At 39.8% G+C, this 18326-nt stretch overlaps 1 protein-coding gene across 1 annotated transcript in view; it reads right to left on the reverse strand.

Annotated features, from left to right (window-relative positions):
- The window catches only part of LOC106885937 (dynein heavy chain 5, axonemal-like), a 154100-nt gene that overhangs the window by 48467 nt on the left and 87307 nt on the right, over nt 1-18326 (reverse strand). The window contains exons 56-59 of the mRNA XM_014938461.1: nt 17606-17773; nt 8770-8988; nt 6094-6270; nt 1892-2086 (exon numbers count right to left, since the gene is read on the reverse strand). Coding sequence (XP_014793947.1) covers nt 1892-2086; nt 6094-6270; nt 8770-8988; nt 17606-17773 — 759 coding nt within the window. The remainder of the gene's footprint in view (nt 1-1891; nt 2087-6093; nt 6271-8769; nt 8989-17605; nt 17774-18326) is intronic.

The following is an 18326-nucleotide window of genomic DNA, read 5'->3' on the forward strand; positions in this document are numbered from 1 at the left end:
ATGTTTTTAAAATAAATCATTTTCTTGCAGGCAGTGCTCCTTAAAAAAGGCATAGATAAAGTATCCAGAGGCACACTACACTGTCTTAAAACAGTATATTATTTAAAAATTAATACTATGTTGCACCACTCAGAACTTTTAGGTTTGTTATCATGTAAGCATATATGTATCCACCAAAAGAGCATGCTGCTTGCATTTTCAGTCCAAGTGAAACTGAGGGATGCAGTTAGTGTCTTAGTGACCAACAATATAACAAGACCATAGCAAATTACAATATCCCAGATGTAAAGGCATAATGTAAACACTTGGGTATTTAGAGCCTTGGCATAACTCTGTTCCTCCTGGACTTTACTTTTACTTGGGGGAAAAGCTACAGCATGGCAGAAAGAGTCAGTGTCGGTCCCTAACTGAAGGAGATTCACTGTTACCAGTCCTGAGCTCAGCTTGGCCGCTCTCTGAAATGCCGAGTAAGAGATGCAAGTCACAAAGAGATGCAAAGTCACACCCTTCTCTCTGTTGTTTCCTGTTGGTTAGGTGGAATATGAGATGCACCCTTCTCTCTGTTGTTTCCTGTTGGTTACTCACACTAGCATTTCTTGATCCAGTTTTGGGGGGGCAAACTGTGGTCTGATGTAATTTAGAGGAAGCCATGTTATCTACTGTAAGACAGTAGATTTCACACAGTCACAAAATGCCTAAATTCTTTTGTGAATACAACTCATATGCTTTAGGAGAGCTTTTCATCATATTTTTAATAAAGGCATCCATTTTTCCAAGATCTTTGAATGTTGTACATTGTTTTTCTGTATCTTCTCAGTCAATACTTGCCATCTCTAGCTGTGTGTCTACACCATTTTTTAAGCATGTTCAACTTACCAGAAGCTGGATTTGGTGTGAGATTGAATGTTGAACCTTTCTTAACAGTGCTAGGAAATACAGATCTACATCAAACTCCAGAAGGTTAAGGATTTAGCTAATGACATCACGATGATGTCATCAGCTCTCTGAATCTCACCATCCTTACCTTCATTCTCAGTTTCTATTTCTTATCCATCACTCTTCTTTGGAGTGAAGATACTATACCATGGTATCCATGGGATAATCAACAGTTGTAGGATAGACTTGATTTATTAACAACTAACTCTTTAGTATCGTGCTCAATCTGGCCTGAAAATTTATCATGTATTTAGATCTTTATCATAACCCATCTTATCGTTATTGGTCTAACAAAGCATGGAAGATAGACTGCTGAGAAGGGGAAAAAAAGACAGTTTAGAATTAAATAGCCCAGATTCCAAACAGGATGTACTGCTAGACAGAAAGTAAGAGGGTGAATAAATTAAGCAGTAAATATTTTTATCACATGCATTTAATCATCAAGATGCAGCCTAAATTTGAGCTTTGTGTTTGATACTCCTCAAAGATCACTAAAATTTCCATTCTACCTCCATTCTTTTTCCAATTCCTCCCTTTTCCTTTTCCCTATTTTCCTCTTAAAATGCTTACCCTAAATGATTATTGCCATGCAGCACCAACTGCCTGATCCTGTCTGGTCTTAATTTTGCAAGTCAGTTACTTCCCTCTATGTTTCTCTCTATGACAAGCAATTAAAAGATTCATCATAAAAATACATATGGCATAACATATAATTCCAATTTGCTCTTGAAACTGTCTTTCTGGTAAATGACAAAGCACTACAAGCTATTTCACCCTGATACAGATAGGTCACAGATTTTGAGTCAGTCTTGTTTTAAAATCTGCCTAACTAGATATAATAATCATCAGATTTAAATTATATAGGGCCAAATTATGATGGCAGAAAAAATAATTTGCATTGCTGACTATGATGTGACATGAGACACACATAAAAATTATTAAATGAACTAGTTACCTGAAGTCCATTATTCTTTTCCTTATTTTTAATCCAGATCTTTCCTTGACCTTGTGGATCAATCAGCAAAGGATATCTAGATGCTTTCGTGACAATGATGCCATTCTGAATTGAAAGGTCATCGTTCGGAAGACCCTGGAGGTTCCATTCACCCACTGTAGCATTATCAACAAGCATACCAGTGAGGTTCAGGTCCTAATAGAAAATATGTGATTACAAAATCAGTACCAGTTAGAGGAGGTATACTAAAATGTTTGATGACAAGTTTTTCGTCTTATTCTGATCATAATGCATGAGAGAATGCATTTATTAGTTCCTGTTTATTTTTGTTTCCTTTCTTTAAAGTTCAGTGCCTAAATCACTGAAGTTGGGCAATAATGAAAGTGAATTCTGTTGGGGCTCTGATGCCCATCAAAGAATGTCGGAGAAACTCTGAAGCTGGCTCAATATCTAACGACAAGCTGATTTTGGTATTTGCAAACTTTTTTTGCTAGCTCAATAGGAAGGGTTGTCTTGGTCACAAGAGCTTCCTCCTGCTGTAAAGTTGTAAAAAGTGCCCTCCAAGTACCTACGTGAATACAGGATGGCTTGTGGGAGACTGAGAGAAAAGAAGATGTACTACAGATCAAAAGCCATGAACTGTCATGGAAAGTTACTGTTGCTATGGTCAGAACTCTTCCCAGCTCATGTATTCTCCTGAAATTTGATTTGCACATGTCGACTAACCTGCTTTATTTTATTCACTATGAACAGTGACTGGCCTCACAAGTATGTGTATGTGAAGATAACAGTGCTTAAAATCACAAACCAAGCTCTCCGAATCAGAAAAGTAGCTTAATAATGATGTGAATTTAAAAAGAATAAAACGAAGGCTTTTTTCTTAATTGCTCCTTACATTTTTCACTCAAGAATTCCTAATTGTAAGCTTTCTCTACAAACATGTTTAAAAAGAAAGAAAAAGTCTGTGACTCCTGCAAAAATCACGTAACTCAGCATCTGAAGCCTAAAGCAAAATTTCAAATACTGTGAGACATGATACAATCATGAGAGTTAGTGATACCAGTGGTTGCAAGACTCAAAAGATTTTTTTACCCCTTTGATTTTTTTACTACTCTGATTACTGAAGAATCTGAACGAAGCAACACAAACCATTCTCGGGAGACAGAGAAACTTTAAGAATCCAATTTCCATTTGTGAAAAGGACAGTAAAGGACTTAATAGCCAAATTTTCAACAATTGGAATCTCAAACCATATTTAGCTCCTTGAACAGATGAGTAGGGTCTACGCAGCTTTGAATTTTTCCTTACTGTGGCAGGAAGTATCAGTCACTATGCAACTCTGAAACTTAGCTAATTTAAGTGCCTAACTGCACAGATAGCTAGCTAATTTTAAACAGCTCTCTTTAAATTGTTATGCCTAAATGACTCATACACCCACTGCCAGTTAGTCTGTGACAAAGTAAGGCAGATGTCAAGCCTTTTGCTTGAACTGCAAAGCTGCTTTCTTTCCTGTGGTGTGAAGTATTAAGAGAAGCCCATATGCTGCCTTTTGTGAGTACTTAATTCACTGGAAAAAATTAAATCTCTCTTCAATAGACTATCTTTGAAATCCTGTCTTTAGCAGCAACTATCTAAACAGAATGGTAATTATGGGTTGAAACTTGTTAATTATGGCATTCTGTGACTAATCTGTCCATGTGAAAAGGAAAGAAAAAAGCAACACACAAACAATCAAAAAGTATTCCTCAAATTTTGAAGGATGTAGCTGAGATGTAATGTGGCCAGAACATCTTCAGAGAGGCAGAATTTTAGTTCTTTATGTCTTGGTTCTAAGGATATTATACATCCAAGTTCCTATTCTTAAATGGTAAGAATCTTGACAGATATTCCTCATGGTAAATAGCTTTTAAGAACATTTTGTACACTGAACTTGAGAAAGAGCCTCTCTGGGGTGAATATATGTAAGATAACTCCCATAGCACATGGGTAAAGAATCTTGCCTGAGACCATACTGCTACTGGTGCTTTATTAATAAATCCATCTTGGCTTACATATTACTTATCATCAGGAGCTTTCAAAAGTAGCTTCTGTGAGATGAACAGCATGGCAAACCTCTCATGGCAAAGAGGTTTCCCTAATACAGGTTTTGAGTGTCAAATCCCCCAAGAACCTGAAAAGAAGATGCAGCAGGGATACTAATCTACCTTCAACTGCTTCACAGTGGCACAGCCACAGCTGTACACAGGTTGCTCACTTGCTCCCAGCACTTTCCAGCAGCATCTGCTCTGTCAAAAGCTTTGACAGCCAAGGACAGGAGCCATTTGGGCTTAATGCCTCCACTCCTGTACTGAGAGTAAGAAAGACTCTCTGAACTATTTCTCCAACCTTTACTGCTGGAGAACATGTACGCAGGCATTCACAAAACCAAGTGGAAGGCAACATGGACAGACTACTCAGAAAGACAGTTTTGATTACTATGGCCAAAATTATGCCTTAAGCATGAAAACATCTTCAAGGTGCAAGGATGGAATAGGAACAAGGCTGCTGCTGGCCACGAGCAAAGCCTCTGCAGCAGAACGGCTGCCAGGTCTGGCACGCTGGGGGCAGATCATGGTAAAAGGAAAGAACGAGATTCATTTAAAGGAACCTACCCCGGATCATAGTCCCAGCATCCAGGTTGCTCACTTTATTAAAGGTAGTATATGATGAAGCAGGCAACTGAAGCTGCATGATGGGACTGTGGCTGCACTGCATTTTAGGCCACCTCTGCCCACACAGACTTGGGCCAGTTGAGGAGAAGCCGTAACATCAGACTCACTGAGAACAGCCTCACTGGTGACATTCGGATTTAAGAGCTTAGACTGGAGCAAGCTGAAACGGCGTACATCAAGCTCTACAAAATCCAGGTTCTATTTAACTTAGTCATTTCAACAAGACACTTCAAATTAAACTAAATTAAATGATGTGGGTACAGAGCATAGGGTATGACAAAAGGGTATTAATTGATAATACATGGAGGTGCAAAGGTGATATTTCCTGGTTCAAAATGTGCAATGGTCTTTTCTATAATTGTATGTAAGAGTGTTTTTATATCAATCAAGAATTAATCAAGCTACACTAAGAATAAAACGGTGATGCTTTAAAAAGGAAAAACTGTTTAGTTCCATTTTACAGATATTTTCTAGCAAATCTATATTATTAAAAAGTTGTGCTTAAGCAATCCTAAATGAAAGTAATTGAAATTTTTATTCCTAGTTTGTTGTGTTCAAAATTTAATATATTAAAAACAGTAGGTTAAAGAGTTTATGATGTAATATGTCAGGAATACAAAATATATGAAAAACCTTTCATTCAAATTCACCCTTTATATTCTACATTTACACTTCAGAGTGAAAAGTGAATATCCAGAGAGAGAGCAGATTTTCAGTGGCAGCACATGAGACTGTAGGTGATAGAGGGTAAATCTTGCTGGGTGCCTGGAAGTTGGTTGGGTATGACTCCCACCCAACCCAAAAGCCACAGACCAATCTCCCCACCTCTGTGCCATCCTGTGGGACTAACTTGGGAGCTGCAGCTTCAAAGACTGCCTGGAAAACTATAGGGACACAGCGATACCAGTTGTGGGGTGGTGTTCTCAACCACATACCCACAAGTTATTCCTTGCAAGGCAGTAACTTAAAAACTTAGGGAAGAGAGTTAAAACTGTTTTTTGGAATATACATATTTTCCACTTTCAGTAAACACTCAATGTGGCTGATTTGCCTCACTTTATGACTGAAATTATGGACACAACATGACATTTGCAAAAAACCCACCCACTATGGGGGAAAACTGTGACTACCTGATGCAGCCACTTATGATAAGGTAAATCTATTTCACGCTGGAAAATTTTACTTTGTTTCCCATATTATGCAATTTCCTCCCAGGGCAGCTGACCTCAGACAGCATCTCCCTCAGATTTGCCAGAGCAACAGCCTATATACCAGTCTTGCTATGCATGACAGTATAGAGAGGATCTTAAACCACATTTTTTTAGATGCTCAGTTGTCAACAGTTAGGATTTTTTGTTTATTAATAATTTGATGGAATGTGACAGCCTGTAAATAATCTTCTAATTATGTACTTTTCTGGAACGGAATGCTCTGCACATTATTTCTCTCCAAGATCTTACTCTTTGATTGGGACAGAGAGTGAACACTTACATTACTGTAGGGAATCTTGCTGTTGTCCATCTCTTTCTTCCACAACTGGAGAAGCAAATTCCTGTACTCCTGATTGAAAGGTCCAGAATAAGAGAGAAATCCAGTGGCCAGAAGAACGTTCCCCACTAAATTAATAATTTGATTTTGAAAGTTTTTGCTGCTTGCTGTCCAACGAAGCTGTATGTAAAATATAATAAAGAGGTTAGATTAAGCAGACACAAAACTAACATGAAGATCTAAATCTAAGAATTTATCTCTTTCTGGTAAATATTTTTCTTTGAGCCAGTGTTTTTGGCTTTAAATCATTCTTCTCAGAAGTAAAAGTTTGCTTGGAAGACATGGCAACCACCTAAGTGTAGAAAAAGCATCTTTGCCAAAAACCTGGCCAAACTAGTAAGAAGTGCTTTAAAGGAGAAAGAAAGTGGGAGGGAGAGAATGACCAACAATCATGTGAGGAAATGGAGGACAGGGTTGGCAAACAAAATATGTGGGGTGATATAAACAGCAGGTACCTTGTAATCATTAAAAACGGGGCTAATGGAAGACCACTCCAAGCATATCCACACAAGCAAAGAACTGCCTACCAGACAGAATGATGGGGATAGCTTTCATACTGTTTCTGGGAAATTAGCACAGCTGGGCATTTCTCTGAAGTGCTTGTACACTAATGTGCACAGCGTGGAGAACAAACGAGGAATCAGAAGCCTGCACACAGTTGCAGAGTCATGATCTTATGGGGATCATGGGGGACATGGTGGGAAGGCTTCCACAAGTGGAGTGCTGCAGTAGGCGTATACAGGCTTGTTAGGAAGGACAGGCTGGGAAGGTGAGGAGGGGAGTTTTCTTTTATGTGAGAGAGCAGTTGGAATGCATGGGACTCTGCATCTGACATTCTGGGATGGATACTGAGCCAGCTGAGAGTGTATTGGTTAGTATTAGAAGGCAGACCACCATGGGCAATGCTGTGTGTGTCTCTTACAGATAATGTGGTCAGGAAGAAGGAGATGAGGTCTTTTTCAGACAATGGGAAGAAACTTCTCATTCACAGGACCTGCTCTACACAGGGGACCTTAACCACTCTGATATCTTCCAGAGGGACAACACAGCAAGGCACAAGCAATCCAGGAGGTTTTAAGGAGCGCATTGACAAAAAATCCTTAGCACAGGTTACTGAGGATCCAATGAGGGAAGGTGGTTTGCTGAATGTCTGACTTGCAAAGAAGAAATAACTGGTCAGGGATGTAAAGGTTGGGGGCAGCCTTGACTGAGACAATGGAGATTGTTTAGCCTTGAGAAAAGACAGCTCAGAGGGAATTTTATCAATGTATACAAATACCTGATGGGAGGGTGTAAAGATGATGATGCCAGGCTCTTTTCAGTGATACCCAGTAAAAGGACAAGGGGCCACTGGCACAAATTGAAATACGAAAATTTCCAATTAAACACACAAAAAACTTTTTTACAATGAGAGTAGTCAAGGACTGGAATAGGTTTCCAAGAGAGGTTGTGGAGTCTCCATATTTGGAGGTATTCAAAACCCAATGCCCTGAGCACCCTGCTCTATTTGACCTTGCTTTCAGCAGGGAGGTTTGGGTTAGATGATATCCACAATTCTGTGATTTTCTGAATATTTTTTTTGAACTTTATTCATTCCTTCCTCTCCAGATTTCTGTTCCCTTCCAATCAGTCTCCATGCAATCTTGGTATTGTTTTAATATACCTCCATGTTTCAAATTTAGAAAATACATATTTAACCTAGTGACAGTTTTGTTCAAGGCTCCAAGTGCCATATATAGTCTTTTAATTTTTTTCTCAGTTTGCAAAAGTAGAATGGAATAACAGCTATTCCAAGACCTGATAGCAGAAGGCTGCAGAAAACCCACAATAAGGCACTGTAGCTTCCTATTTTGGTGTTGCTCTTAAATTCAGAAATTGACTGAAAAATATGATAAAGCATCAAACATTTTTGAGTTATGTGTTTTGAAGTGCAGCTATGCAAATGAATGCTAAAGTCCTGGCCTCCAAGAACACAATAGTTGAAGTCAAAACTCTCATCAATTTTGACTCTGTGTGAAATCAACCAAGGAATTATCAAAGCAAACAATCAGATGAGAAAAAAGAGCATTCTGCTTCCTCAGGAAACCTTCAGGCTGAAGCCAGAAAAATCTGCAGAGAAAAGGTAAATTTAAAGCTCAGTGCAGAAGATAATGATTAGCTCATAATTCTGTAAAAGGGTCCAACAGAAATCTGAACTTCAAATATAATTCAGGAAATTAGTCAAGCTTCAAATTCCTATTCTTGTATATTTGGTGAGAAAAAAAGAGTAATCCTTCTTATAAATATTTTAGGGCAATTATTTAGGTTAAGCCTAATTCCTTTTCTTACTAAAGCTAAAAGGAATTTGGCTCCTTGGGTTTAAATCTGAACTTTATCCCAATACGAGCAGTATGATATGACATAAATCATCATGCAGAAGAATTAAGACAAGAAATTGTTTTACTTTGTCAGATACACGAAGTTCAAGCAAAAAACATACATATAACTAAAACAAAGTGTCAAATGATATCAAGATGTCACCATGCCTTTAACTTCTTGAGCGCTACTAATGAACGTAATGGAGTATTCTCAAAACTGCGCACCTACTTTGTGCTGGAAACCTACTCATATGTTCTGTACCTTTTCTCCACCTAATCCTTCAATCAGAGCTGTGGCATTGTTCATCTTCCTTCTGCATGCCTCAGCATCATCAAGTAAAGCCTGCTTCTCTTTCATAGCAGTATCATACATGGCTTGTACTTGATCCAGTTCCATTTGCTTCTCATCCAGCTGAATTTGTGCATTATTCAGTTCTATTTGGGCAGCTGCAAGTCTTCCCTCTTGCAAGGCTAAATTTGCCTACAAACGTTTAAAAGTAAAAAGTAGTTAATTCCTATTATTTAGCAAGAGCAAATGACATTCATTTAATGGCATATATTGTACTGTATTTGGTACTTTTAAAAATAACATATTTAAGATTACTGCATTTTTTTTTTCCTTTATTACTTTTCAACATAAAACAGGAACACAAACATAATATTAAAGTTAATCAATGCAATCTCAAAATGTTTTAATAATATTTTCAGAATGATCTATTGATCACACAATGATCAATGATTTGAAATCACAATACACTTGAAATAGCTGTATACTAGATACATGAGGCAATCCATACAATGTTTTCTGTAATATATTCTCAGTGCAAAAGAAAATTAATCATAATAATGATAATGGAAACTACTCTTCTCCTCTTTTTTCCCATCACATATTTCTACAATAAAAATATAACAAATGCATTTTTTTGCTCCTCTGGAAACTACAACTCTAGAGACTTTTCTCCCATCTCTATATAAATTAAAATTATGAGTTGCCAGTCATTTAAATGTGGTCTCTTAACTTGTATACTCCTAACCAGGGGGGGAGGGGGGATGTATTCTGTGAATTCAGAATGTGTTTCCAAATACATGTTTGCAAAGGATTAGAGACTGACAAAGTTCTTACAAAATTCACACTTACAGATAAAGGTTGCTTCCATTTACTCTGAATATTTAAAACACTTGTTTAAATATCATGTATCTTATTTCTATTTTTTTTCTGCTATAAGAGTTATGCAGATGGGAACAAAAAATCTGTAAAAACTGTTTTAATACAAATATGAAACCTGACACTCACATCACACCAGAAAAGTAACAGTACAATGAATTTCTGGGATCACTCTTAGTAAAAAGTATAACCATGGGTTGGGTTTTTACATCAGAACCTAACTAAAAATAACATTTAATTCTTATCAAAATATGCTAAAATCAGCAGATCCTCTCTATGGAGAGAAAATTCTCTCTTTTGGGCATTCAAGCTTTAAAAATTCCTCTTCCTATTTTGTCTTATTGAAGCAGTTACCTTATGAATCCACTGATGTCAGGCCTTTCAGAAAGAGCCCTGCACCAGCTCTCTCTCTCCTACCTCACCCCTGTCACCCCTTCCCCATCCTCTTATCCTTAAACTCTGTGAGGGCTAAAAACAGGAGTAAAACAAAGTTATGACATATTATTTCACCCCCAGCTGGCAAATTGTGAGGTTAAACAGCGAACAAGATCCTTGGAGAGTTGGGAAGAACAACCTAGGCAGAACAGCTGGAACAACAGGGAACTTACACCTGGCTGTGTGAATTCATATTTCACCTTGACATTTATCACAGCAGGATGTGAACCTCAATGGAAAAGAGTGGCCATGTGAACCCCCAACACATGTGAGCGATGACGCCTTGTAAATATGGAAAACAGACTTCTGTACAGCAATAAACTACCTAGAAAGGTGCAAAAGACTGATAAAAAGATTTCCTAGTTTTTAAAAGCTCTTAAAAGGCTACCAGCTTTGAAGACATAGGGAGAAAGAAAAAAATATTTCAGACAAGTACAGAGAAAAAATATATTGTACTCTAACATGAAAAAAACCCAAAATTATTTACACAAGATTTTATGGGATCTCTAGAAGATGACTTATAATAAGAAATTATTTTACAGAAAATTTAAACAAAATTTTCAGCCAATTTTAGGGTAATCATAACACAGTTGTAATACATTTTGGTATTAGTTTGATTTTTAGGCTTTTTAATCATATATGATGAATAGTGGTTGGTTGCACCACAAGAATGACTGGTAACATACCAGGATGAGCCACCTATGTGATTCCCAATGGCAGAAAAGACTACTTGTTTCAGATTACCCTACGAAATCATCACTATTTGCTCTCTCTCTGTCTCTCTTCCCAACTCCATTTTTCAAAATTACATGGGTACAAACACTGCTTTTGTATTGACAGCACCGGCAGGTTGGCTGGCAGGTTCCTCTGCAGAGCTTTGCCATGAGAGCAGGAGGCAAGTTCTGCTGCCAAGGAAAATCTTCTGCACAAGAAGGCTATTACAGTCACAAGCAACTTCACAGAAAGATTTCCAGCCAATTAAAGGCGGGAAGGAAATGTGTCTCCCAACCACAAAGAACCACTGTGGCCTTTCTAATTTTAGTGGCATTGCTATGTGAACAAGCTTCACACCCTCCATTTCATCCCTGTGAGTCACGCAGCAAAGCAAGGATTCACTATTTGTTCCGGTTGGATGCAGTGTGAAAGCCTGAATAAATGGATTTTATGTGAATGAATCATGAGGATTCAAGACATGAGATCCACACTCCTGGAGCTCCCGGAGAGGGGGGGGCTCCGCTAGAACATGCCTTGTGAGAGAGCAGCAGCTTCAGCCTTTTCTTGCCATTGGCTTTGTGGGGACCCACACAGAGAACCCTCTCAACATCTGCACCACACAGTGCCTCTGCCTGCTCTCTGCGTCTGGCTGCACGGGGCACGTAGGGAGACGGTACCTGTGCCAACCAGGGCCACAGTCTCAATTGTTAAGCAGCTATTTTGCCTTCTTCCGAGATGCCCTCAGTGAGGACTTCATCGCAGCTGGGAAGATGATCCTGCCTCTTTTAACCTTTTTGCATTCCACATAAAACCAGGACAAATAAACACATAATTATAGTCCACAGCTATGCTATTAAATTAGACGTGCTCAGGACCTTTCTCTGGCACTGAGGTCAGCTGGCATAAAGCAGCCCACGTTAAGCTCTCCCAGCCTCTAGAACAGTACAGCTGCACGCAAATTGCATGCCCAGAGATTGCTGCTTGGCCAAAACCAAATTCACACTAGGGATCATTCTAACAATTTAACAGTGCAGATGATCACTTTCCAGTGTCTAGAAAAATTCCCTAGCACTGTTTAATTTATTAGTATCGACATAGCCATAAGTTTCTCGTTGATTCATTGCAAACTCAATTTTGCAAAGCAGCAAGTATAGCTGGCCCTGATCCAAGAAGGCATTTAAATAAAAATGCCTTCTCCATTAAAAAAACCTCACAGTATTTAATGCTATCCCTGCTCTTGAATTTAATGCCCAGACCAACCCCAAATCACTCTGAAGACCAGCTGTTGCTCAGTAAATTCAGGAAATGTTACTAGGAGAACCCATAAGAAACAAAAAAAGCAGCTGAAACTTTACATTTCATCACAGGTAAGGAAGATTTGGAGCTTTCCTAGCATCTCTCTTGTTTCAGGAATTTTAGCTTTCCAAGTTTACTGCTCCTACAGTCCAATTGAGCACTCACTACTGCGGGACCAGGCCAGAAGTACTTGGACACCGTCATTCTGCTCATGAACCTCTGTAGATGAGCTGTGTGACCACCTTTCCCTTTTGCTTCATAGACTCATATGGGGTTGGAAGGGACATCTGGAGATCATCTAGTCCAACCCCCCCGCCAGAGTGGGTCTACCTAGAGCAGGTTGCACAGGAACTTGTCCAGGCAGGTTTTGAATGTTTCCAAGGAAGGAGACTCCACCACCTCTCTGGGCAGCTTGTTCCAGTGCTCTACCACTCTCACAGTAAAGAAATTCCTCCTCACGTTTAGGTGGAACTTCTTATACTCAAGTTTGTGCCCATTTCCTCTTGTCCTGTCACTGGGCACCACTGAAAAAGACCAGCCCCGTCCTCCTGGCACGCTCCCTTTAAGTATTTGTAAGCATTGATTAGATCCCCCTTAAGTCTTCTCTTCTCAAGACTAAAAAGACCCAAGTCCCTCAGCCTCTCCTCATAGGAGAGATGCTCTAGGCCCTTAATCATCTTTGTGGCCCTTTTCTGTACCCTCTCCAGCAGTTCCATGTCCTTCTTGAACTGGGGGCCCCAGAACTGGACACAGTGCTCCAGATGGGGCCTCACCAGGGCAGAGTAGAGGGGCAGGGTAACCTCCCTCGACCTGCTGGCCACAGTCTTCTTGATGCACCGCAGGATGCCATTTGCCTTCTTGGCCACAAGGGCACATTGCTGGCTCATGGTCATCCTGTTGTCCACCAGAACTCCCACCCAGGTCTTTCTCCTCAGAGCAGCTCTCCAGCAGGTCAGCCCCGACCTGTACTGGTGCTTGGGGGTTTTCCTCCCCAGGTGCAGCATCCTACACTTGCCCTTGTTAAATTTCATTAGGTTTCTCTCTGCCCAACTCTCCAGCCTGTTGAGGTCTTGCTGTATGGCCACACAGCCTTCTGGTGCTTGGGGGTTTTCCTCCCCAGGTGCAGCATCCTACACTTGCCCTTGTTAAATTTCATTAGGTTTCTCTCTGCCCAACTCTCCAGCCTGTTGAGGTCTTGCTGTATGGCCACACAGCCTTCTGAGGTATCAGCCACCCCTCCTAGTTTTGTGTCATCAGCAAACTTGCTACCATGGCATCCGACTCATTCAACAGCAGGCCCACATTTTCTTTAGTTTTCTTTTTGCCTCCAATATAATTGAAGAACCCCTTCTTGTTGCCTTTGACATCTCTTGCCAATTTTAATTCCAAGGAGGCCTTGGCTTTCCTTGTTTCTTCCCTACATAGTCTAACAGCATCCTGTAATCCTCCCAAGTGGTCAGTCCCTTCTTCCACTCAGTGTAAACTTCCTTCTTCCACTTTAGTTTTTTCAGAAGGTCCCTGCTCAACCACACAGGTCTCCTGCTTTCCTTGCTTGATTTCTTGCTCTTGGGAATGCACTTATCCTGAGCTTGGAGAATGCAATGTTTGAATATTGCCCAGCTCTCTTGAGCCCTCTTACCTTCCAGAGCCCTAGTCCATGGGATTTCACCTAGCAGCTTCTTGAAAAGGCCAAAGTTAGCCCTCTTGAAATCTAAAGTTTCAGTCCTACTTGTTGTTTTGTGCATGCTACCCACAATCCTGAACTCTACCTTTCCATGGTCACTGCAACCAAGGTTGCCTTCAACCTTGATGTCCTCCAACAGCCCCCCTTTTATCGTCAGTACTAGGTCCAGTAGTGCTTCTCTTCTCGTTGGCTCTTCCACCAGCTGGGTTAAGAAGTTATCATCAATACACCTCTTAGACTGTATATTCCCAGCTGTGTAGCCTTTCCAGCAGATATCTGGGTAATTGAAATCCCCCACAAGAACCAAGGCCTGTGCTTGCGAGGCTACTTGGAGCTGATTGTAAAAGGCCTCATCAACTTCTCCATTCTGATCACGTGGCCTGTAACAAATGCCCACAACAGTGTCCCTCATATTGGCCTGCCACTTAATCCTCACCCACAGGCTCTCAACTCTCATCTGATACCAGAGAGGGTTTTAGGGACATCTCCGCACTCTCTATCCATTCCTTAACATAAAGGGTGACACTTCCGCCCCTCCTTCCTCGCCTGTCTCTTCTGAACAACTTGTAGCCCTTAATAGCCACTCTGCAGTTGTGGGATTCATCCCACCAGGTTTCAGTGATGGGCACTATATCATATCTTTCCAGCAGCACAGTAGCTTCCAACTCCTCCTGTTTGTTGCCCATGCTGCGTGCATTGGTGTAGAGGCACTTCAGCTGGGCTGTTGGCTGTGCTGCCTTCTTAGGGGAATACCCCCTGGAGTGTCTCTCAGGTGTTTCTCTGTGTCCTGCATCTACCCTGGGAGCTGCTGGCACATCACTGTAAGACTTCGACTGTAGTGAAGGATCACCACCTTGGCTCAGGGAGCCAGGCTGAAGGCCCTTACTAGCACCCTGTCCCTCTAACCCTGGTGTGGTACCCCAAGGCTTGTCACAGATAAGCCTGGTATCAAGCCCTTCCCCCCTCCCATCTGGTTAAAACCCTGCCAATCAAACCCGAATCTCTTGGGCAAGAACCCCTTTCCCCCTTTGAGAGAGACACCTCCCATTAGGTGTTAACAGGCTTGGTGTTGTACAGGCAAATCCAATGTCAAGGAATCCAAATTCAATTCTGTCCTGGACACATAGCATCTGACTGACAATTCTTCATCCCAGTGCAATCTCAAGCTGCTCCTGTCCCACATCACTGCAGATTTTTCACATGTATCCACTTTCTCAGAGCCTCAAAATCATAATTACTTTGGATTCATCATTATTTGGGGATACATTATAAGAAGGGCAAATGCTTACACAGGTTTTGCAGACATTCCAAAAACAATGTTTTCACTTCACCAATTTAAAATACATATATATATACCCAGAAGTATACATATATACATATGAACACTTGCAAACAGATCCCCAAACAGATCCATGCAGAGTGACATTAACTAAGTATTGGTCTCAATTTCTTTGCTATCACTGACCATTCTTTGGGATTAAAACAACCTTTGAAAGGCACAGAGATCATGCCTCTTATCTATTTTTCACAGCCTCTACTAGCTACTGAAAGATTCTCCATTTTTTCCATTCAGCTACATGTCCTGACTTCAATCTGTGTTAGGTGATCTAATCCTCCCCTTTGCCCCCCAGGGTATATGCTTTCCTTCCACAATTATTATGGGCCTTGAATTCAGACTTGAATGCTTGTTTTCCTGCCCAGTGGGTATCACCTTGACAAGGACACACTTATTTAAATGGATGACCATCAAATTCTGACACTCCTTCACTATTACCTCTTCCTGAGGTGCAAGATTTCCTCTTATTGCCTGCTGTGGTTTGTAGTTCAGCATGGAGACAAGTGAAAGCAGAAAAGGCAATAAAGTCTCATGTTTAAAACTGAGTTTGAGAGAGAGAATCCCCAATATCAAACAGAATTTATAAAGTGCAGACAAACTTCCCTTGATCATCATAACAGCCTAAGGAGAACTTAATTGAAATCACTGGAGACATCTCAGAGGGAAATTGTACCCCTGTGTACAGTGTTTTAAAAGGAGGCTACCAGAATCACAGCAAAAGCCAGGGCTTCTTCATTCTTCAACTAATGGATAAATAGCAGATGGTGTTTCAGCATTATCAGGTTAATCCAGCAGGCTTGTTTACTAGCTAACAAGCTAGAGAGGAACAGCTCATGGTCATGCTGAAGGTTTATGGGAAAGTTGCACACACATGGCAACCACAGTATGAAGAGCAACAACATAGCACTGTATTTTCAGGCAACATTTGGTTATACTTTCTGTGTTTGATTGTAACTAATGACCCTTAGGCTGCAGGCCACATATCTAAAGAATGTAGTTATCCATATCTAGGAATGAGCTAATTTTTGCACCCTATATTTACTAAAATATAAGTCACTATTAATTAGTTTTCACAAGTTGTCACATTTAAGATAAATGAAGCACTAAGTCTCAGTTAAGATGCAATTTAAAAATATATATAGGATGGATTTTGCAGGTGTTGAAGGGGGTTTATGTTCTAGAACAGCAGTTAGGATAAAGCAGCTTGATTAATTCATTCACTAAAACTGCTTTTAGTACTGGATGATTTAGCCTGTGCTGGTACTTTATGCAGTTTAATTGTACATTTATTTTCAATTATTTTCTTAGCATCACTCCAGTGCTTCCTGCAATATCTCCTGCATACTTGAAACACTTCCTCCCCCTGTCATCTTCAGTTTTAAAATATTTGTGACTATTGCTATACCTGACAATAGGCACCACTTTGCCAAGAAATGAATGTTCATTTTTTTTTTATCAGCTACAGTGTGACAAGAACATAAATACTTGAATACAAAGTTAAATTTATATGTAATCTTAAGTCATATATATTCAAATAAAAACTACAAGAGCACTTTTGCAGCTTTCAGAGTTGCATCTGCATATAAAGCCTGTATTTCCTCTAGGTCCTGCTCTCTTTTATAGCTCTCAATAGCCACATTTCAAATTCTATTTTCATTAGTGAACATCCCATTATTTGAAAAGGGAATTGCTACTTATATATCACAGAAATATAGTCTTCTCTATCAGTTATTTGAATCAAAAATACCATGCTTTTTACAAATTTGAATCAGATCTGCCTAGATATACTAAAAGATTATGCCAAGAGTTCTGAATATACCATTGATACAGTGTCTATACAATAGGAGACTGAACAGAAGTACAGTGGAAGCATAACCAATTGAATATATTTCTTCAGAAAAGAGCCATAAAATCCCCCGTGGAAGCAATGATTATAAATCACTATATAAATATTCAAAGTCCTTTTTTTTCAATATGCTTATAAATAAAACAATTCCAAGACAATAAAGGTATCTGTAGGAATGCATACAATGGTAGCTGATCCACTTCTACTGTTGTTTAATGTTACAACAGAGTTTTATGCCAGGAGACCACTTTACTATACACACACTCGCATGTAGCAGTTTGACACTCCAAAGTTTGAGAGTGCTAAATTCCAGCTAAATTCCTTAAAGAATACTTCTGTGCCAAGTCTCTCCCCTCCCAGTTTCTACCAAGACCGCAATGAGTATGGTCGTTCCCAGGCCAGTAGGACTGAGGAGAAGTTTTCTTGAAACCATAGTGGTTTCGGGCATGAAGTCCAAGAGTAGAGACAGTATGGGTATCTCACACTTGCAGAGAGCCAGGCTCCATAAAGAACCTGTTCCTTGAGGCTCCCATTGAAAACTGACCGCGTTCACACAAATAAAATAAAAAAAATAAAATAAAAGAAAAAGAAAAAGAAAAATAAAATAAGTAATATGAAATACCTTAAGAGGAAGAACTTCTTTATTAATACCATAGAAGTAAGCCATTGCTTGTGTCCATGAGCAAAGACCTGCTACATTTCCACACACTTTTTTAGCAGTCTCAAGATTATAATCCTCCATAGCCAAATAAGGCTCTAAAAGCTCCACAGTTTCTCCTGTAATTGAGTCCTAGTAAATGGAAAGGAAAAATTATTTTTTAAAATGGATTTTAGAATAAATACTGCTTCACAGAAACATCTTTCTTTTTAAAAACATGGTGCTACAACTTCTTAGAGAAGAAATGAACAAAACAACACTGTTGCCTTCCACTCTTACAAAGGACAGAAGATTAGTTGTTTTTTGTGAACTCAAGTGAAAATAACTCCTACTTCCATTGCAATAGATTGACTTGAGTTTGCATTTAATATCCCTATTTGACCCATACGATTTCCAGACATTACTTGTGTTCGTAGCTCCATGACAACTTAAGCTATCTAAGTTTTCCCTGCAGCACTGTACATTCTTTCATCTCCCCCTCAACCAGATGTTCCTGCCCCACCTTTAATACCATCACCAATGCTCAGTGAGCCAGTTTGGAAGGTAATATGACAGAAACCTAACTCAGCAACTTAGTGATTAGTTTTCTTCTAGGCTGGTTCCCTGAACAAGCTCACCACAGCATCAGGCAGGCACCAATGTGAACACAGCTGAGAGAATCAAACGTGCAGCTTTAGGAAGGAAA

Source organism: Calidris pugnax, unplaced genomic scaffold (genome assembly GCF_001431845.1).
Source record: "Calidris pugnax isolate Ruff unplaced genomic scaffold, ASM143184v1 scaffold13, whole genome shotgun sequence".
Lineage (NCBI taxonomy): Eukaryota > Metazoa > Chordata > Aves > Charadriiformes > Scolopacidae > Calidris > Calidris pugnax.